This window comes from Durio zibethinus, chromosome 24, assembly GCF_047325235.1.
Source record: "Durio zibethinus cultivar Kanyao isolate XHJ-2024 chromosome 24, ASM4732523v1, whole genome shotgun sequence".
NCBI lineage: Eukaryota > Viridiplantae > Streptophyta > Magnoliopsida > Malvales > Malvaceae > Durio > Durio zibethinus.
Window position 1 is genome coordinate 19,059,157 of NC_143185.1, and position 20,194 is coordinate 19,079,350.

Genomic DNA, 20,194 nt, shown 5'->3' on the forward strand with positions numbered 1-20,194 from the left:
TCTGCATAATAACCAAGGCAAACATAGCTTTTAAGACTAAAGTGGCTAGAGTTCTTGCTCCGGATCAGCTGCATCAACAGGTTTATATGAATTGAGTGTTTGTTGTCTGCGTCTCCAGATAGCCCACACTCCCGAAACTGATAATCCAACGGTTATTATTTATGATAGTAACCAAAAGAACCACCAAATGAAGTATTGCCACCATGCTCTGTATCATTTCAGACGAACAAATCACGTTAGAGCTTCTACATGACTTGATATGTAATACTACCGTAGTTTTGAATATAGATTCACCAAGAGATATAGATAAGTTATAGACAAGGAGAGAAGTGAATAGAGGTTGGATCATGAATTAGTAGATTAGATGTTCTTTCTTATTTCGTTTTTGTTTATATACCTTGCATACATATACTGTAACATACTTTTTCTAGATACAATACAACTACCTTGTCAGTTCAACAATGTTGACTATTAGACTTTGCAGGATTTAGTTAAGAATAGGCCACGTTGATGAGTAGCAATTTTGTTTCAAAAAGAGAAATATTTTTATTTTTCAACGACGTTATGATTAGAGAATAGGAACCCAAGGGAAAAAAAGGCAATTTAGGATGCAGATATCTCAGAGAATGTAGGATAGAACAGATCCATGCTACAAGCAGCAATGTGCTATGCAGAAGATCTAGACCCTCTAGAATTATGGTACAAGTTTTTATGTATGCACTGACTCATGCTATTAGAACCAATGAACGATGCAGAAATCTGGCCCCATTAAAATTATATTACAAGTTTTTACGTATGCACTGATAGGGACGCAGGATACAGAGAGGCCAAATGGAGAGGATATTCTGAAAATTTTAAAATTTAAAGGAAGCCCTAGTGGCATCAGATCCATATGTAAATTGACAGAATATTTTATAGATTATTCATCAAATTGTCAGCAGGAAGGTTCTTTTAAAATGGCATAAGACAGTAGCACCCCAGGCTCCATACCATGCAAGAGAAAGAGAGAGAGAGAGAGAGAGAGAGAGAGAGAGATGCCAAACTAGAAGTAACAACCAGGCCATTAGGAAACAGAAACATACTGTTGCACAGAAGGCTCAACTTTCCGTTGCCCCAACTGATAATTTCCAAAGGTATCAGGAAGCCTCGTATGATGTTCAGCATGTCATACTCTGAAAGCAGAAATTCATCAAGCAAAAAGCTATAATCTGTATATCAAAAGAATTGCAATGATCTAAAAGAAGACTTACTGTTGCAGAGCAGTAACGTTAGAAATGTAGGTTGCTGAACCTGAAGGGACTATGGCCCATCTGACAAGAGAATCGTTTCCTTCAGATGTAAAATTCAATAAATGGACCTGAAATCATCCAAAAAATTTCACTAGCCCATAAAATAAAAATTACTTGAAAACCTAACCATAGACAGAAAAATCAACTGTTTAGTAAGATAGTTTAAAAGTTCCTTCAGGAATTAACATGTTATTTCGTATTAATGGTTCATAAATTACTGCTATCAAATGCTCCAGCATTCAAAGATAGTATTTGTTTAACCTGTGAAGCATTAAAAATTAACTCCTTAGCAATGAACTCAGCAAGTTTGTTGATGTAAGGCTTTAGATATGAGTAGTTGATGCTCAATGACATATCCAAACTTCCTCCGTTAATCAATAAGGAAATATCATCAGAAAGAATTCTGCTGAAAGACACGATAGATCCTGATTTTAGGGAAAATGAACAGTAACATGACCTTGTTTCTTGAAGATGGTATAGTAAAAAAATAAAGCTCAGAAAGCATAATTGAAAAAGTATCGATCATTGATGATTTTCAATGAAATAAATGGCAGAACAGAGTTCTAGTCCTCTAATGGGTTCAAATAAAATAAGAACCATATAAGGTCCTGGGATAACCATGGCTTAATGTACCTGTAAGTGCATAACGTGGTGATCCATTAGGAAATGATGTAGGTGGCGACTCCACAGTTGAATTATCCTTCCCACTCGAAGATAAAGGAAATGGTGACTGTGCACCAGTTATTTGTAGCCTTTCCCGTAGCTCAGACAATTAGTCTTCCGGAAACCAATCTTCAAATGCTTGCAGTCATACGTACCAGAGTATTACGTACAATGATTCCTATAACAGACAAATGGTTAATTTTGAAAACAAGAAAGAAAAGACCAAAATAACCGTCCCAGAACTTTCATGGCGTCAAACTAAAGCTTTGGATTTGAAAGTAGAGATATTTTGCCAAACTTTGTCAAAGAAGATGGTAGTTTAACAGGAACAACATCATAAAACACTAGTTATCTGAAGCTTAACATACCTCCCAGAAGGGTATTTGGGTCCTTTTCATTTTGGAAGATCCCGAGGCAATGTGCACCGAGCAACTTTGAATGCTTTATGAATATGAGATGTAAGATAAGCAGAAAACTCAATTGAACTCAAATGCAACTCTTCCTAAACCAACTTCAAGTATAACCTTAAGAAGGTTTCCTTGAGAAAAGAAGCTGTTCAATCAACAGAAAAGCAATTACAGTGTGAAAACTTACCCGACACAAGTACTTCTCTGGTGATAGCAATAATTTTTGCTTATTGCCAAATAACATTTCAACTGTTGCAGATATTTTTGAGAGTTCAGAGACATCACCGAAACAGAAAAACAAATTTTAATAGTTAATAGCACAGAAAAGATAACTAACAGTTTTCAAAATAAATAATGAAAATTTGTTCAACTTTTCTGTTATGGTACACAATATACAAAGATGCAAATATGAGATATAAGGGGGAAAGAACAGACACAATAAAAATGACAAGTTTTAAGTCTTGACAGTTAACAGGTCAACCTGTTAAGCATGCAGTCATCTCACGCCCTTATAATCACACATAAAATTCCAGTTGAATATGTGCAATTGTTAGAATAAAACTCCAATGATCCCCCATATTATAGCATTAATGATGAAGGGCAAAGTTTTAAGTCATTTAAACTCAACATATCACTCAGCCAGGGGACAAAGAGGGTCTAGTAAGAACACATTAAGAGGCCTAGCTAAAGCTTTAACAAACTATGATTCATTTATGGGAGCTGAATCTTGCAGCATCCTTAAATGCCGCAAATGCTGCTTCAGGTAGATACGTATATATTGTACCATTGTCCAAAACAGTTCCATACTTTCCATCAAAGACACTTGGGTTCAAAGGTAGCTGCTTCTCGGCAACATGTATTTCCTTCAAATCAACGTTGTAAAACGGACTGTTGCCATCCCGAAACCAGGGCAAATGTGTTGTATCGATTGTAATTGTTAGGAAGTTGATGATGTATTCTATCTCTGAGATAAAATGTTTACATAAACATACCTGCAAACAGGATCCAAACAACTAAAGACCCTGTATGATGGGGCAGATATATCTCCAAGGACCATAGCGCCCCCACCGATATCCATCCCACCATAATATAATGAGAACATTAATCATACAGTTGTTAATAAGCTGGTCATCAAAGCTGAGATCACCACAACCCAATCCCATAATGCCATCAATATGTTGATTTGACTGTAAGTCAACAGTCCCCTCATTTTCGCAACCAAAAACTGCACGCTGAGGTACAAGCTCACTTTGATTACCAAATGACATGTTATCCTCTCCAAGGACACCGCTACTGCTACTCATCTCAGCACACTGTCTCTCATAAATACATTGCACCCTGTCATTGTCACAATTGCAATCCGAATTGCACTTTACAGGTTGGTAAGTACTGGACAAATTGGGCTGAAACTTCAGATCCTGATAAAAAGAAATCAGAAAACCTTTAGCTTAACCACCTAAATAAGATTTTTCAGAATCAACATGATGAAAACCTTTCAATCAAAATTATTAAGGCTGCATTGCCACGTGCTTTTTGTTTCCTAAAAAATTGCTATAAAAAATATGTTAGTTCAAAAAACTTGAAATAAACCAAGAAGGGAGTGAATTGGTTGATAATAAATTTTTCAAAATCAATATCTAATAAGCACAAATTTTGCAAATCAATTTTTCTAAACAAATGAACACAACAAATATAAGTATACTAAAAATCTTAAAAACAAAAGATAGAGATAGAGAATTAAACACCAAGATTTATAGGGGTTCGGCCTTTCCTTTAAGCACTTATGTCCTCTCCCTTAGCCTCATTTGTCAAGGAGTTCAATCCATTAAGTATTGAAAGTTACAATGTAGCTCTTCAAAGCTCTATACAATCAATACCACAAACTCTTAGGGGTTATCCTCCCCTTACGCTCACAATCTCACAAAACAAATTTTTTGAAGTGTTTTGCAAACTCAAAAAAACTCTCTAAAGTTGAGTGTTTGCTAACTTGAAGTACAAATCAATATTGAAAAGAAGATTAAGAGAAAAACAGATACAATGTGAAATTTCTACACTTTTCTCTCTCAAACTGGTTTTAATACTTGAAGAAGATGGTAGATAGAAGCAATAAGTTCTCTTGGCTTTTCATTACTCTTCAATTGCAGTAGAAACCTTTATTTATATGTAGAAAGAAGGAGATAGCCGTTGGTTGCATTTAATGATTGGAGCCTCGACAAAAAAAAATCCATTGCAAACATTCTAGGCAAGAGGGGATCGATCCCCTCTTAGGACGATCGATTGGGTCAGTCAAAAATAAAGCAATTTTACGCATGAAAAGGCACAACCAATCGATCTCTTTTTGCTACCAATCTATCTTTTCGTCAGGAGATCGATCCCTTTTTCAATCCTGGAGCAAAAAATTCATTCTGGGTAAAAAACTAATCGATCCCTTTTTGAGGGGATCCGTACAAGAAGAGAATTGATTGGTTTTCATGAAATTTGCATGAGTACGCATTCTAGCAAAAAAATCAATTGATCCCCTTGAGAGGGGATCGAGCCCTTCTATACTACTTTACCAAATTTTATTTTTAAATCATGCAAATGAATTTGAACATGTTCTTGACTGGATTAAAAGCTGAAAAAGGTATTCAAATTAAGTTCAAATCATTTTAGTTTAATTTTAACAAATTTTTATTTTATCATTTCAAAATATTTTATCAATTCAAGACTAACAACAAATAGAATGAAAGTAAATTCATACTTAACAAATATAAGCAGCTGACTAAAATGTAAAACTAATTCCAATTCCAAGGTATTATTATATATCTAAAAATTAAACCTTCCATGTTGCTATCAATATTCAAAGCTTTAATTTTTTTTACATTTAAAATTTTCAAAAATATCGCTTGCTTTTACATCTTAACATATTGTTTACTTTTGGCTCCCGAAAGCAGAAGCAACGACCAAATAAAGCCTAGAAGAAATCTCAAAGAGTAGAGTAATGCTTAAGAAATCAAAAAGCAGTTTTTCTAGTCAGATCTACTCTAATATACTTGGAATACAACGAATTTCCAAAAAAAATTAATAATAATAAACAGAAATTTTAAAAAGAAAATAAGCAGAAAAAAAATCATGAATGAAAATTCGAATGAGAAGAGGCATGGATGAATGAAATTTTAACACCACCTGATGTATACCACATAGTTCGCAAGTGGCGAAAGGAACGTAAGTAACAGTAATTCCAGTATCCACTATAAGCGCAAATCTCTGCGGAGGTGTCCCGATCCATAGCCGGGTAGTGTAATACCTTCGAAATTTTAATCCTTGAAAATCTCAGTTAAAGAAAAAGGAAAATATGATTTAAAGAAAAAAAAAAACAATGACAACAATATAATGATAGTGTACGTGTACCCGTTGAGAAGGAGATCGTCGTGGAGTCTCATGCGAGCGTTGGGATGGGAAGAGTGAGGGTCGGATCTCAGGAGGTGACGAGAAGAGCTCGAGAAGGTTCAAGAGGAATTCTTGGGAGAAGGAAAGAGAGGGAGGATCATGGCGGAATGGGCGGCGTAGCGAGGTGGAGGGAGGACGAGTGGTGGTGACGTGGAGGGATTTGATTGGGAGAGAAGAAAGAGGAGGAAACGACGGTAGGGACGGCGACGGTTGGTGCAGAGTTCATTTCGGCTCGGGCTGACGCGAAGGGTTCGAAGGAAGCTCGAGAGAGAGTCAGCGACAGAGTAACAGAAATGAACTTTGCACCAAACTGATGAAACAAATAAATGTAGGCGTTGGATGCAATACTTGGATTTGTCATTTTGATCTCCAACCAGCCTCCGCAGAACTATTAATAAAATAAAAACGTTTGAATTGAATACCACCACCCCCCCCCCCCCCCCTAGAACGGTAGGCGTTGGATGGAATACTAGGATTAGTCATTTTGATCTCCAGCCAACCTCCGCAGAACTATTAATAAAATAAAAACGTTTGAATTGAATACCCAACAGAACGGTGTAGGTTTTTTTGTTTTTTTAAAAACCTCTGTTAAGATAAAAGGGGTTTGATTTAAGATAAGTGATTATAAATCATATATTTAAAGTGATTTTAATAAATAATTATTGATAAAATTTAAACTCATAATTTTATCGTTAAAAGAAATAAATTTTAATCAATTAAATCAATTGATAAAATAGAAGTTTATTACTTACGAAATAAGCGTTTATTTCCTTAACAATGGGATCAACTTGAACAAACCAAATTGTTCATTCATTGATAATTCTAAAAAATGTAACTGATTTTAAGAAGGTCCACTAACTTCTTTTAATCAGTGTTTAAGAATTCATTTTACAATAGTTTGTTTTTTAGACGTCGCTAAAAACATTAATGTTAAGATACTAAACTTTCTCAGAAATATTCAGCAAAATAAATCAGGTGATCATTAAGGCCTATAAAGAACGCCATGAAACTTAGACAACAATGAAACAATGGCTTTAAACTTCTTAGCGGTGTCTTACATTCACCAGATGTGCACTAGTTTTTGCTATGAGGGCTAAATCATCCTGGAATCGGCAATCCAGAACTACATTTAAAATTAGCAGGCATGGAAAGTAAAGAAAAAGGAAACCTTAAAGTTCAAGACAAAGAATGCCAAAATAGCAAATGCATCAGTAAAATTTATTGAATTATATGTTTGTTCAAAGCTGGTTCTCATATAGCCAGCTCGAACAAAATTTGAGATACATTATCGAAGTTACATACTTTGGCTCCTTCAAATGTTTCAAAATAATGTTAATTGTTACAGCCTCACTCTCTCCAATCCTCTGTATACAGCAGGAAAGGATAAATACATCTTTAACAATAATACGGAACCTACAACCGTGTTGTTTAAAACAATACTCGAGAAGAAGTAAGCTACTAAAATGAACTTTTGTACAAACGCGAAAAGGAAATGCTTTAAACTGGGAATTCATCTGTGAAAATAGAGTAAACATTTCATGCTTCTGATCTTCTTGCCTTGAAAAGGGTGTCTAAGCTTAATCACTCAATTCCCTGTGTCTGTTTAAAGGGTAACAAACGGCGCCAAGCAGATAAAGTAAAACCTTGAGAAACAAGGTAAATTATAAATGCAAGATATGCTCCTGTAAACGCACTCACTATACTTGTGAACATTACACCACTGACTTCGGAGGAGAAGAAGTCAAGTAAAAGATACCCATTGATCACTATCACCAGTGCAGCCACAAGCCATGAAACTGTCTGCAACGGAGAGAGGGGAAAAAGTTTAGGAGGGAAAATGTAACAGCATAAACAAAAAAAGGCAGTCTAAAATTATAAAATGGAAGCCAAAAGTTAAACATCATTTTCCTTCTTAAAAGAAGTGAGGCAAATTCTTGATTTGATAGGAACTACGTGCAGGCAAGTAGACAGTCGATAACAGGAATCCCTAGAGCACAGAAGTTAAAATGCCCACTAATCCTCGTAGCTTAAATGTTGATATAGCAGTCATCTCAGTGAATCCTTTCCCATGTTTCCCTAATTTCTCAAGGAAGGCAGAGAGACAAAGAACCACAACTCTTCCAAATCTTACACATAAACTCATGGGAAGCTTGAAAATAGGGAAAATATAGTAAACTGATGCAGGATGAAGATCTTGATCGCCAGACATGTGGAACTTATAAACTAGCATAAATAAACAGTTTGCATAATGGCAAGTATAGAAAACAAGTTAAGATATATCTACAAAATTAAGGAGCCCCGTATAACAGTTCACATGGCCAATGTACTGAACCTAGAACTTCAAGAAGCAGTTTCTTTTTAGACAATAAAAGTTTTACAAAGTCCCCAGCTAAAAAGGAGGTTAGGAAGTTCTAACTACCATCATGACGCCACACCATTATCGATAAACTGACTCCACATTTTATCAATTAAACAGCAATGAGCTGTTCTGAATTAAGAGCTCATCATGATCTCTGGATCAGCAAGAACAAACTGCCACTGATCAAAGTTTACCAATAGAATAGCATAATTCATGACACGTTCAATGTAAGTACACAGACAAACTCACTTATGACAACACATGTACAAATTCATTCAAATCAAAATTTGACAGCAAAAGTAGAAAGTCAATCTTCTTAATGAATTTTAGGCGTCAGCTAGTGAAGTATACTAGAACTCTGGTAGGCAAGACAAGTTATTATATCAGCAAGGAGCAAAACAAGGAAATTTAGCAGCATACCTTGAGCACAGGGCCAATTTTGAAGGTACCCATGATTTGTTCCTTGGATACCAGATAAAGAAGTGGGATAAGAGCAAACGGGATCTGAATTGACTGAAGCACATTAAGCCATTCATTTAAGACATCTAGTGCTGCTTCAGAAGTATCAAAAACAAGAGCAACTATAATAGTAGGAATAATTGCACAACTCCTTGTGATTACTGCTCTTAACCATTTTTTCAACCTCAGGTTCAGGAAACCTCCCATGATGAACTGCCCAGCGTAAGTGCCAGTAATAGTGCTACTTTGTCCAGCTGCTAACAAACCAATTGCCCAGATATATAAAATTGGGAAATATCCACCTCCATATTTTTCTTCAAGATACTGGCCTGCATTCACAAGGCCAATACTACTGGCTAGTTCTGTACCATAAAATGCCTTGGCAAAGACAGTTGTAACAAAGAGATTGATTATAAAGGAAATTATTAGTGCAACAGTGGACTCTATTGAGTAATAATTGAGAGCTTCTTGCACCCGGCCTTTCTTGCTGTGATCAATTTCTCGTGATTGCACAAGAGCAGAGTGCAAGAATACATTGTGAGGCATAATAATGCAGCCCACAACTCCCACAGCCTGCTTGATGGTTTTGGAGCTGAGTTTTGGAACCAAAACACCTGCCAAAATGAAGCCATTTGATCATCGGTCAACTGCAATACAGTATGAAATATATTTCACCAAAAAAAAGGCTACAGCCTACAATCGGGGGGAGATTCCCACCAAGAAGAAGTTCGGTGCCACTGGGCTTTGTTTCACCAAACATCCAAGCAAATGAGACAGCCATAGTTGCAATAAGGACTGCAAAAAATGCTTCCAGCTTCCTCACTCCATAGTTTTCAAGAAACAAGAAGATAAAACTGTAACAAGGCAAACAAAGGAAGAACCAGTTGAGCATACTGCACTCTCTGACGCTCTGGCAAGCTACTTAGAAAATTTTAAGAAAATAAATGGAATTAAATAGTATTTGACAAAATCATAACATTGAAAATTTTCTCAGATAAATTGAGTTTCTTCATTACCCATAAAAGCTAGAAATTTGACATCCATGCCACCAAACTAAGTTAAAAAAAAAAAAAAAAAAAACCAAAAATAACTCGGATGTATCCAGCCAAACAATCATGCATATTGCAAAGCCTATAGGCTACAGCTTTACCAATGAGTGTTTATTTTCATTAAATTAAAAAAAAAAAAGCTACAGTTAATATTTCCTTTAAAAAACCAAAATGCTTGAAAATTCAGAGATAATATATGATTAAAAAAAAACTTTAACGCACACACCAAAAATCCCACAATAATACTAACAAAAATGAAAATAAAAAATCATCAAAATCAACAAGAATACTGACCAATCACAAGCTGTAATAACAACACCAGCCCACAAAGGCAAAACACCATTACTCAAAATCTTAATAGCAATAGCACTTCCAATCACTTCCTGGATATCAGCTCCAATCAACGCCACCTCTGCCATTACCCACAAAACCATCCTAGCCCAAGTCGGATACTCTTCTCTACAAAGCTCGGCCAAGTGCCTCCCCGTCGCCACACCAAGCCTAGCGGCCAGCAGCTGAACCAACAACCCTATAGCCGTAGCCCACATCAACAGCCACAGTAAAGAGTAACCAGCTATAGCTCCGGCTTGAAGATCCCCTTCTAAATTCCCAGGATCCAGAAACGCTATTGACATTAAAAACCCGGGTCCGGTGAAAAGCCATAATTTTTTCCAGGAAAAAGGTGGGACACCCAGCGATCGTTCCTCGTCCTGTTCATTGATTCCGACGATATGGACTTTTTCACCGGACTCGTACGCGACATCCTGGTCGGAGTCCTCGTCGGATAGTAACGGAACCTGGTTGTTCTCCGGTGGCATGTTCGGGTGTGGTAGCGTCCAGGGAGGATTGCTTTTGCTTATGGTTTTAGCAAGGAAAGAAGGAAGCTTGGCTAGAAGCAAAGAAACAGAACCAAACAAAACTACCAGTCCTTCCAACTATCTCGTTCCTTCCTGGCTTTTTTCATTTCCATTCGTTTTTATACTACTTATTTCGGGATTTTTTTAATTTGCCACGTGGAAAGATGCGATGGCATTTGGGGACGATTTTTTGCTGTTTGAGTGACGGTTGCTTTGTGCATTCTGTCCAACAGCGACAAAAGGAAAAGTATTAATGGCGTTTTCGTATTTTTATTACGATGAATATGGAATTAAAATATTAAAATAAATTTTATTTATATAGTATAAAATATTAAAATTAATATATTATATTATTTTTATAAAAAATTATATATAATAATTTATAATGATATGAAATTATAAAATATATTTTTTATTTATTAAATATATATAATTTTTATTAAAATTTTAGATTATATTATTTTTATATTTTATTTATATTTATATCATATTTTATCAAATTTATATAAAAGTTATATTAATGCTCCAAAAATTTCATTCTATGCCTGATATTCAAAACTTAAGAGTCAATTTTTATTACGTACACTCATGATCCGTGGCTATTATTTTTCTCAAACATCCTCTGACCCCTCACCTCTCAAACTTACTTCCTCTCGATTTTTATCAAATCAAAATAGAATAAATTAATTTTTTTCAAGAATCGACTCGATTGAATTCATCAGTTCGATTTTTTAATTTTTAATATTTAAAGATTTTATGTAATTTTTAATTTATTTATATATAGTTAAAAATTATATAAAAATAAATTTAATTGAACTTGAATAATGACGGAATTTGATTATATAAATAAAAAAAGGAATAAAATTAAAGGATTCAACATTGGGATCAAAACAATGAAAAATCGATTTGAATTGGGTTTCAGCTATTTCAATTTTTTACAACTCTTGTTAAGGAATAAGATTAAGTGGATATTTGAATTTCATTACATTTTTAATGTAATATAAATGAATTCATTAATTATTAATTAAATTTAAATATCAATTTTAATAAAATATATTTAATATAAATTATTTTATAAAAATTTTCAATTATAATTACAATAAATTTTTTTAATCATAATTATAATAATAATAATTATTATTTTTAATCTCATCAAAATTAATTTTATTATCCATTCAAATATATTTTTAAAATGTGTTACTTTTTGTTTTTTTAAGGGAGGGATGCTTTTTTTTCTTTTTCTTTTTTCAATTACATCCCTATGGACCCACAATAAGGTTTCAGTATAAAGAGGAAAGTGGAATTTTCCGGTTTTCCAATCTTATCTGATGATAGAAAAATTCAATGACGCAAAACAACGTGGCATTAATTATGAGGGATCGGCGACGGGAGCAAGAGGAAAGCGCGACGAAGAACGATTCAAAAAGTTGCCAAGTGTGAGGGGACGATGGGCAAGCGTGCGTTTTGGCCGTGGATGGCTTGTGGTAGCACAATCTTTCGTGTTGCCTATTGGCAACATATTTTAATTCCAATTTTCGACACTATTGATCAACTTTTTATGGTAAGGGATGACAAAAGCAACCACAATGCTTGGACGTGAAGGACACGCTCTCTGATTTGAATATGATTAAGCTTTTTCTTTACATCGTGATTTCAAACGTTGGCTTAAGGGTCCATTTATGACGTAGTGTATAATCCATTCTCTAAAAATCTAATGGGACCTTAATTTTGTTTTAAAATAAAAGTTTAAAAGGAAAGGGATGAGGGTGGTCCAAATGATCAGCTAACGAGAAACGATGCCAATGGCCGGTGAGTGGTACTGGTGACCATCCTTGGTGCTTGTCCGTATCATTCCCCGTCACTTGTTTTCGGATTTAGCCACAGTAAAAACAGATTGCTAAATCGTTTTCAAACAATGGAGCTTGCTGCTTGCAACATCTTTTTGTGCAGCAGTGGTGCCATTTCGTCTGCATTAATGGTCCATTTCGTGGGGCTACCAGCCATGAAAAGGAATATTATCTGTGTCTTATTCGTTTTCCATGCTGTTTCATTGCTTGCCAATTACTTGAGAGCAATATCTTCTGTAATAACTTTACATATCTTCTCGAATAGAATAACTTTAAAACCTGACAGTAATTCTCAAGAGAAATGAAGTAACATCTTTTATCTCTACTTTGCCATGGATGCAGGAAAAAAAAAAAGAAAGAGAAGAATTAACGGTGCTATGGTGCAAAAAGTTTTCTGACTTTGCCAATGACTCTTCTGCAAACTGGGCAGACCCTATTTTCCCCATCGTAAATCCTGCAAAACATATACATCATAATTAGATTTCTGTAGCCATTTACTAAAGAAAATGGGAAAAAAAAATTTCACTTGGTTTAACAGCTGTACCTTTGAGCACAGTCATAGCAGGTAGCACAATGGCCACAAGGGACAAAGAAACAATTCCTTTGCTCATCATAGCAAATTACACAAATCCTTCCATCATATAAATCCTCACCACTGCTGCAACTTCCTGTTTCTTCATCTTCTTCACATGTTCCATATGCTAGTGGTATATCCTTTTCCGAGAATAAAGGGATAGTCTCAGATTCAGTTACTGCTCTCACATCTTCATGATCTCCACTATTCTCATCACTGAAGCCCGTCACATACTTCAAAATTATCAATATTATTAACACCATCAAGGCTGCAGAAATGTTCAAGCATCTAATAAGAATATGTGAGATTGGAGGAAAATTTTTGGGTTATTTTTAATCCATGAAAAGTAGTGATTTTCTCACCTAAAACTGCAACATAAGCCACCAAACGTGCAAAGAAATAAAAGGCGTAACACCATTCAGCTAGATCATTCTGTACCATTAAGTCAAAACAACATTGGTGATTACAATAGAAAGGAATGCAATTTTCATTGTTTTGTTAGTTGAAGATATAACTAATTGGCAGGAAACTGGAGACCAGGCCTCACCTCACTTGATAAAGGAACGGATTGAGAGTTGTCAAGGTTGAGTTTTAGTTGATGCATTGCATTTAATATCAAGCACATGTCCTTTGTTCTCTTTCCTACACCTTACTTCAAAATAGAGGTTTACAGCCATTATGATTCTTTGATACTTGAAGCAAAACCACAGGAAGGATCTAAAGCTATTCATGTCATTTTCATAGAATTCAAAAGGTCAAATTGTCTCTTGAGCATGAAATGTGTATGCTGCGGATTGCTCAATGAATCATAAAGAAAAAAACCAAAGTGGTCAAAAAGTGTGAGCCGATACATTCACTGTGTAACAAGATTTGCTCAAACAGTAGCAGTATTATAGAAGAATGAACAATAACCAGGATTATAACGTGTAGAATTGAAAATTCAAGAAAAAATGTTCCTACATTACCTCAAAACAACTTAGAACAAGCTCAGCTCCAGCTTCTTTAAGATTGATCAAGAACTGGTGCATCTCAAAATACTTTCACAATTTTACCAGAGGCTAAAAAATGAGGCGCGCCGCTGGGCAAGATGACTCTGTTTGAGACAAGAGAGAGAGAGAGAGATAACATAATTTTAATGCAAAAAGGTGAAGAACCGGGAAAAAGTAGTAAAAATCACCACCTGCAGTTTTCTATTAAAGCAGAAAGAGGAGCTGAACTGAACTGAACTGAACTGAAGCCTCAGGTTCATCCTATCTCTTTGAAGGGGTTGGAAACTAGAAAGCGGGCGTTGGCATTTAGAAAGCGGGCGTTGGCATTGCTATCCTGGAAGAAGAATGGAGACGATGGCCGTAGCATAACTGATAGACAGCAAAAATTAAATGGAGAGTGGTAGTTGTTCAAATTCAAATCCTGCTTGGGGCACAACTAACACCTCTGACAGCTATAGCAGGTAAATATGATGCCAAGTCTTTGTGAATTGAATGGTAGGTTGCAACTTGTACACAATTTAAATGGCAGAGGTCAGACTGACTGTAAAAATCTTATTTTACCCTGTGTTTTATTCTATTGATGTTCATGGACAACTTATTCCATCATCATTTTATTAATTATGAGTTAGAAGGGCTTTCTTGTTACCAAAATTTTGGAAAAATGCTTAGCAAAACTCATTAATTTAGTTCGAAATCGTTAAGCCAGGAGTAAAATTTTTCTTGGTTCAATCAAATATTGCTATTTTAAATGCAATCAAAGGACCTATAAAAAGTTTTTCTGACTTAATTATTGAAAAGCAATGGAAAGTGGAAGTTTGTTTAATTTCTTGGGTCTAACAAAAATGTTAGATGAGAGGTGATGACATGATTAGGTGTGTGAATTGGGAGGAATATCTAAATTCAATAACAAAAGATCAAAATAGAAGTATGGTATACAAAGTTCAACTTTCATGATTGTGACTTGATTAAGACATGGTCTTTGGGCTTTTATTTGCAATTTTTGTTTAAAGTTGTATATGTTAATTTAAAATATAGGAAGTGATACAATCTAAATATAATATAAATAAAAAATAATATATTTAAATTTAATAAAATTAAAAAAAATTTATATGAATTATAATACATAATTTTTATATAAAATATGATATAATTATATAAATTTTAATATTTTAAATCATCAAATTTATTCAAAGTAATCCTAGACACCCTGCTTGTTTGCTGAACATACCTTGTGTTGACCCATTTTGCTCCTGCTATTCAGCATAGAGTACAAGGGGGGAAAGTTCACTTTCCATTGACAATTGAGAGGGGCGGGCTTTTGGGTTTGTTTTGCCCAAATAGAAGGCCGATCCCTTTAATGGTTTGTATTGGGCCACAACTGATATATAAAAATACTAATGATAGACCCAAGTAGAAACAACCTAACCAATTCAAGCCCACCCATCTGAATGACAAACTTGGATTGGACAAGGCTTACATAAAGCCGAAGAACTGAAACCATATCTTGGTTTCCAACCACTCATTAAATATATCTTGCATCCTTCCAAACAAATGACTAGAACAAAAGAAATCTAGTCAGTCATCAGAACAAATTATATCCAATAAAAAATTGAAGGGATTGACAAAGAAATACAAGCACGTGCACTAAAATCCATGCGGAAAATGTAGACGAGATTTACACGTTTGACATCATTAAATGATAGTAGCTGTTCATGATAGACGAGACAAACTTGGATTGGACAAGGTTAGCATCTTAATGTCTCTTTCTATCTTTATGAAAAAGGAAGAAGAGACAGATCTAAGAAACGATAGGAAGTGGGACAAACAAACATGAAATAGACAAGAACCAAAAATTACATCATGCGTGCACAAAGATTATATGAACTTGACTTATTACACAGACATACAGATTCGACAGAAGGAGACCACTGTTACTTGTCTAAATTTATTTTTTCCTATGGGGAAAAAGATGCTGCTGGTTTTTGGCCGGGCAGCTTATTTCTGTAACATTTATTATTTCGGCAACACTATGCAGCGTTGCTCAGCGACGACGTTCAGGGGTCCAGTGTGGTAAAGCTGGACTGAAATGTTTTGAAACCACCCTTGAGTCGAGGAGGTCCATGATTGGAGTGAAGCTGACACATCTTGGAACTTTGTACTGATTTATGGAGGCCCCTCTTGAAATTGCATAGTCCATTAACTCCTCAAATGTGCCGTTTTTCACTACTCTTATCTCGAGTGGACCGATTGAGTTGTCTGCAACTCGGCTTTGACGGTAGACTGAGTTCAATGATTCCTCCATTTGCAAGCAGCATTGGCTCAAAACATCGTCCGTTGGGGCATTAGCTGAGTCTTTGACTAGTAATTCCCAGTAAATAACGTAGTGACCTGGTATTTGTTTGGTGTCCGCGTAGCTTGTGTACTCAGCAACGCTGGTGTTGAATTCCTTTAGCAAGGCAGAAGCGTTTTGAATGGCCTTTTGCAACTCAGCTTCATCAGTTTTGTCTGACTCGATGCTCAACAACACGTTCTTTCTCCTAATGAAACGAAATTGTGGAGCTGCGTTGTGAAAACCGGTGACTCGAAGGATATCACCGACTCTGTAACGACACAACCCCGCATAAGTAGTGATGATAAGCTCATATTCTTTGCCAACTTCTACATCAGCGAGATCAACAAGGCGTGGCGGTGAGTCACGAGAGAGACCCGAAGTTGATGATTCATGATGCAAGAACTCAAAGTAAGCCATGTTTGGCATGATAGTGTATGAGACTTCGGATGGTTTGCACATTGGCTTGAGGTTAAGACCAAAATAACACTCTGACGAAGCATACATAGTGCAAGCCATTGGCAAGCCACCACTATAATATTCAAGGGTGGGGATATATTGAGCCATAGCTCCTGTTACGATCACTTCAAGGTACTTTGTGTTGGGCCAAATTCTAGTGATGATACATTCCCAATTCTCCTCCGAGCATTCCTTGGTAATGAACTCAGCAAGTTCTGGGTTAGGTTTCAAGATTTTGCTCATACATTCTCGTATTGAAGCATCCGTTACTTTAGGGTTTAAGGTTCCCGCTGTGATGTCATGAGCAAGTTGTTTCCAGTTGATTTGAAGGAAATGAATGGCCCTGAGTAGGCCAGAGGCGAACACGGCACCAACACGAAGGACCTCTTCCCTCATGATCAAGCCACAGAGCATCTGTGTATACATGCTCTGGAAAGAGTCAGCGCAAAGAATGGCTTCGTTGGGGCTAGTGTAAACATTGAAAGGGTCATATGGCCTGGTCTTAAAGTGGTCGCTTTTGTAGTAGCTTGTGAGAACAGGGCGTGCCACAAGGCCTCCAGGTGTCTTTGTTTCAGCTTTCACAAACAAGAAATAAAGTCCCTTCCCTTTGTCTAATCCCGGAACGTAACTATCACCACCAAAAGGTAAAAACATCAAACTTTGTTTTCAACAAAAATATCAAACATGCATGTAAAAAGCCATAGAAAAAAGAAAAGAGAAGTACAAAATATACTCACAGGTTCATTACAGGCATAAGAAGGCTATACAAGAGTTGGCGACGATCCAACTCTTCGTGAATTGTTGGCATGAGCTTCCTTTCTCCAGCAGAAGTCCCAGAACTGCAAATTAAGCCAAATAGAAAAAAAAAAAAAGTCCACATCATACACAAATAAATACGAGTAAAGAAAAAAAGATAACGAACCATTAGTTATTGCTAAAATTCTTACCTAGTGAGAAACTCTGAAATTGGTTGAGCAGATAAGATAGGGGACTGATCACCATTGACGAGACGTTGGATCTCAGGCTGCAGATCCTCATAAGTGATAACAGGGATTTTAGATTTGAATGTTTCCCGGTCCGTAGCTCCATTGAGCTGGAACCGTTTGAGATATTCAGTCTCGGCATTTCGGCTCAGGATCTCATCTAAAACCCTTTCTTGAACAGAATCAACATTTTTTGTCATCTCTTCAATGAATTGAAGAGCTTTGGCATCTTTGTCACAAGCAGGAGCGCCAAGTGGAGAGGGGAGAGCTGAATCAACAGCCATGACGATCAATATTGGAAGGGAAAGCAAATACGTAAACTATCAGAAATACAAGTAATTTTTAGTAAAGCAAAACCGATTGCTATGGTGTGAGAGAAGCTCAAGGATTGGGTTGCTTATATAGGGGAGCCGAGCAATGAACATTTTGGTGTTCCACGTAAATAGCTGGTCTAAACTAGGGCAGAAGGGATTGTACATTTTTGGAGGGAAGTAAACGGAATGTCCCCTAAGTGTACCTTGGAAAGGAGACGTGTGAGCCCCATGACACGAAATACTGGTTACAAAAACCCCGACATGCGGGTCCTACGTTTAGTGCCATGTCAGCTTGAGGGTGGTTTTTGTCTAGGCCTAGGCGTCAGCCGGACCACGCGGCTCATTTCTGGTTCATCGTTGGGTCGCTGATGGCGACCCTTGCTGGTTCTTCCAAGGGTAGAGACGACCCAATGCCTAAAGTTCAAGACTTCAAATGTTGCTTATGAGGGAGAAGCTAACAACTACTACTAGCTACGACTTTGATTAATCATACCTTTAATTAATATTTAATTATTAATTAACTTAATTACCATATATTAAAATGTAAAAGAATGAACAAATCAAATTGGAATTATTTAAATTTAAAAATTGTCAACAGAAGAAAAAAAATTAATATTAAGAACGTCGATGCAGCAAGCAATCACGTGGAATTGACTGAAAGGATTTCTTTTATTTCCTTTTTGTTTTAAACTTTTTCTTTTAAAGAAAGATTTGGTTATAATTTGTGTTTTGCACTTGCTCTCGATGTCATGAAGTTCACAAATAACACTTTTACATGATGAGGGTAGCTGAGGGATTTTTCGCATTTGATTTTAAACCATGCATGGCCGATGAATTACAAATGGATTGTTTTCTCCACCATCTTTTGATAAAGATGGTAATGGTCATATGGGTTAATATTTTATATATAATAAATATAATTTTTTTAATTTTACAAATTATAATATGTAAATTTAAGAATTCAATTATCAAATATAAAATAATAAAATTATCATTAATCATTTTTATTATGTGCGATTGAATATCTAAATGAATTTATTCTAAATTCAAATAAAACTTTTTAAAATAACAAGTGCTGATCTATTTAACATAATTAGATTTATGAATATGATTATATGTAAGAAAAGTATTAGTATCTTACAATGTTTAGATGAGTTGATATCAATTAATTTTATATTATACTAAATAGTTTTGGTTAAGATGGTCTTTTTATTTATTTTTAATTTTATTATTTAAAGTGTTGGAAAAAAATTTAGATTTTTGTAGTTATTTTGATAGAATTTTTAAAAATTTATTCTTACTTAAAAAAAATTCAAGAATTCTGTTTTTTTTTTTTTAAAGAGATTTCATTGTTGGTTTGGTTAAAATTTTTATGAAAAAGGTTATTTTCTTTTTTTAATTTTTTTTATTGTTTCATCTATTTTTATATTTATATTGAAAATTTATTTAAAATTTTACCATTTTAAAAATATTTAAAAATATTTTCTCATAAATTTTTTAATTAAAAAAAATAGAAATTATTATTATTATTAAAATTTTTATCTAAATTTTTTACAAAATACATTTAAAAATAAAAAAGAACTTACCACCAAAGTTAGCCATTATTGGCTTATAGATTAACACTGGAGTCAATCTTCTTTACTTCTTTATTTCAAACGGCTGAATAAATCTAAACCCCAAAATCACTTCTGCCACCATAAAAAAGTGCCCCTCCGCTGTCGTTTCAACAACCGAGAAGCCACCACAAAGCTTCCTCTCACTCTACCCAACCCTGAACACCAAAAGAATTCCCTAAACTACAAAGAACCGAAACCCTCAAAACCCTTTTTCCTGTCTGTTTTGCTATCGGATTTATTGTGGAAATTCTTTGTGTCCTCTCTCTGTGTTCTTTAGGCTGTTTATATATGGATTTTAGGTGCAGAAATTTTAGGTTTTCATTGAATAGCGATATTGGATCTGCTTGGCAGATTAGATTCTCGTTTAATCACTTCCTTTGTTTGATTGTCTTTTGTGATTGTGATTTCTTTCTGATTTTTTGCAAATTGTGATTGATTTTGATTTCCTTCAAACTTTCCCTTTTTTCGATTTGCATCTTCTTTGGTTTCCTTATTTCTTCAAGATTTTTTATTCAGCATTCCAAAATTTGCAAAAATATTAACCCGATTTCCAAACTCACCGCTTCCAAAA

General features: G+C 35.2%; 3 protein-coding genes and 1 pseudogene across 7 annotated transcripts; all 4 read right to left on the reverse strand.

The window, feature by feature from the left end:
* Window positions 1-36: 36 nt before the first annotated feature.
* On the reverse strand, window positions 37-6,602 carry LOC111317075 (aspartic proteinase 36-like; annotated as a pseudogene). The gene is made up of 12 exons (XR_016333123.1): window positions 6,587-6,602; window positions 5,750-6,230; window positions 5,525-5,645; window positions 3,352-3,777; window positions 3,081-3,247; window positions 2,547-2,734; window positions 2,321-2,393; window positions 1,908-2,130; window positions 1,551-1,654; window positions 1,251-1,357; window positions 1,083-1,172; window positions 37-208 (listed from the first exon to the last, which is right to left on the reverse strand). The product of XR_016333123.1 is annotated as an aspartic proteinase 36-like (transcript).
* A 383-nt stretch (window positions 6,603-6,985) lies between these two features.
* On the reverse strand, window positions 6,986-10,606 carry LOC111317074 (metal transporter Nramp3.2-like). The gene is made up of 4 exons (XM_022919405.2): window positions 9,950-10,606; window positions 9,324-9,460; window positions 8,568-9,220; window positions 6,986-7,588 (listed from the first exon to the last, which is right to left on the reverse strand). Exons 1-4 carry the CDS (start codon window positions 10,471-10,473, stop codon window positions 7,370-7,372), a joined length of 1,533 nt encoding a protein of 510 aa, XP_022775140.2. The 5' UTR covers window positions 10,474-10,606; the 3' UTR covers window positions 6,986-7,369.
* A 1,736-nt stretch (window positions 10,607-12,342) lies between these two features.
* On the reverse strand, window positions 12,343-14,385 carry LOC111316440 (E3 ubiquitin-protein ligase APD2-like). 4 transcript variants are annotated; one of them, XM_089753694.1, is made up of 6 exons: window positions 14,114-14,375; window positions 13,899-14,026; window positions 13,481-13,585; window positions 13,296-13,365; window positions 12,904-13,201; window positions 12,372-12,813 (listed from the first exon to the last, which is right to left on the reverse strand). In XM_089753694.1, exons 3-6 carry the CDS (start codon window positions 13,556-13,558, stop codon window positions 12,735-12,737), a joined length of 525 nt encoding a protein of 174 aa, XP_089609820.1. In that variant the 5' UTR covers window positions 13,559-13,585; window positions 13,899-14,026; window positions 14,114-14,375; the 3' UTR covers window positions 12,372-12,734. The 4 variants fall into 4 exon arrangements, with proteins under 4 accessions (XP_089609823.1, XP_089609822.1, XP_089609821.1 ...); XM_089753697.1 differs by having other exon boundaries at window positions 12,343-12,813; window positions 12,904-13,221; window positions 13,481-13,575; window positions 13,899-14,385; XM_089753696.1 differs by having other exon boundaries at window positions 12,343-12,813; window positions 12,904-13,221; window positions 13,481-13,581; window positions 13,899-14,385.
* Window positions 14,386-15,657: 1,272 nt separating this feature from the next.
* On the reverse strand, window positions 15,658-18,063 carry LOC111316194 (putative indole-3-acetic acid-amido synthetase GH3.1). The gene is made up of 3 exons (XM_022918204.2): window positions 17,658-18,063; window positions 17,448-17,549; window positions 15,658-17,338 (listed from the first exon to the last, which is right to left on the reverse strand). The coding sequence occupies exons 1-3, from the start codon at window positions 17,975-17,977 to the stop codon at window positions 15,964-15,966; spliced, it is 1,797 nt and encodes a 598-aa protein (XP_022773939.2). The 5' UTR covers window positions 17,978-18,063; the 3' UTR covers window positions 15,658-15,963.
* Between the last annotated feature and the right edge of the window lie 2,131 nt (window positions 18,064-20,194).

What these genes read in the sequence shown, in the direction of transcription:
- LOC111317074 (XM_022919405.2), bottom strand. Translation starts at nt 10,473, where the DNA reads ATGCCACCGGAGAACAACCAGGTTCCGTTACTATCCGACGAGGACTCC. An exon ending in GTTATTACAGCTTGTGATTG is followed by an intron (nt 9,461 to 9,949) that starts GTCAGTATTCTT and finishes GCCTTGTTACAG; the next exon opens with TTTTATCTTCTTGTTTCTTG. An exon ending in TGGCACCGAACTTCTTCTTG is followed by an intron (nt 9,221 to 9,323) that starts GTGGGAATCTCC and finishes TCATTTTGGCAG; the next exon opens with GTGTTTTGGTTCCAAAACTC.
- LOC111316440 (XM_089753694.1), bottom strand. Translation starts at nt 13,558, where the DNA reads ATGTGCTTGATATTAAATGCAATGCATCAACTAAAACTCAACCTTGAC. An exon ending in GGCTTATGTTGCAGTTTTAG is followed by an intron (nt 13,202 to 13,295) that starts GTGAGAAAATCA and finishes ACATTTCTGCAG; the next exon opens with CCTTGATGGTGTTAATAATA. An exon ending in TGCTATGACTGTGCTCAAAG is followed by an intron (nt 12,814 to 12,903) that starts GTACAGCTGTTA and finishes TATGTTTTGCAG; the next exon opens with GATTTACGATGGGGAAAATA.
- LOC111316194 (XM_022918204.2), bottom strand. Translation starts at nt 17,977, where the DNA reads ATGGCTGTTGATTCAGCTCTCCCCTCTCCACTTGGCGCTCCTGCTTGT. An exon ending in ATTTCAGAGTTTCTCACTAG is followed by an intron (nt 17,550 to 17,657) that starts GTAAGAATTTTA and finishes CTTAATTTGCAG; the next exon opens with TTCTGGGACTTCTGCTGGAG. An exon ending in CTTATGCCTGTAATGAACCT is followed by an intron (nt 17,339 to 17,447) that starts GTGAGTATATTT and finishes TGGTGGTGATAG; the next exon opens with TTACGTTCCGGGATTAGACA.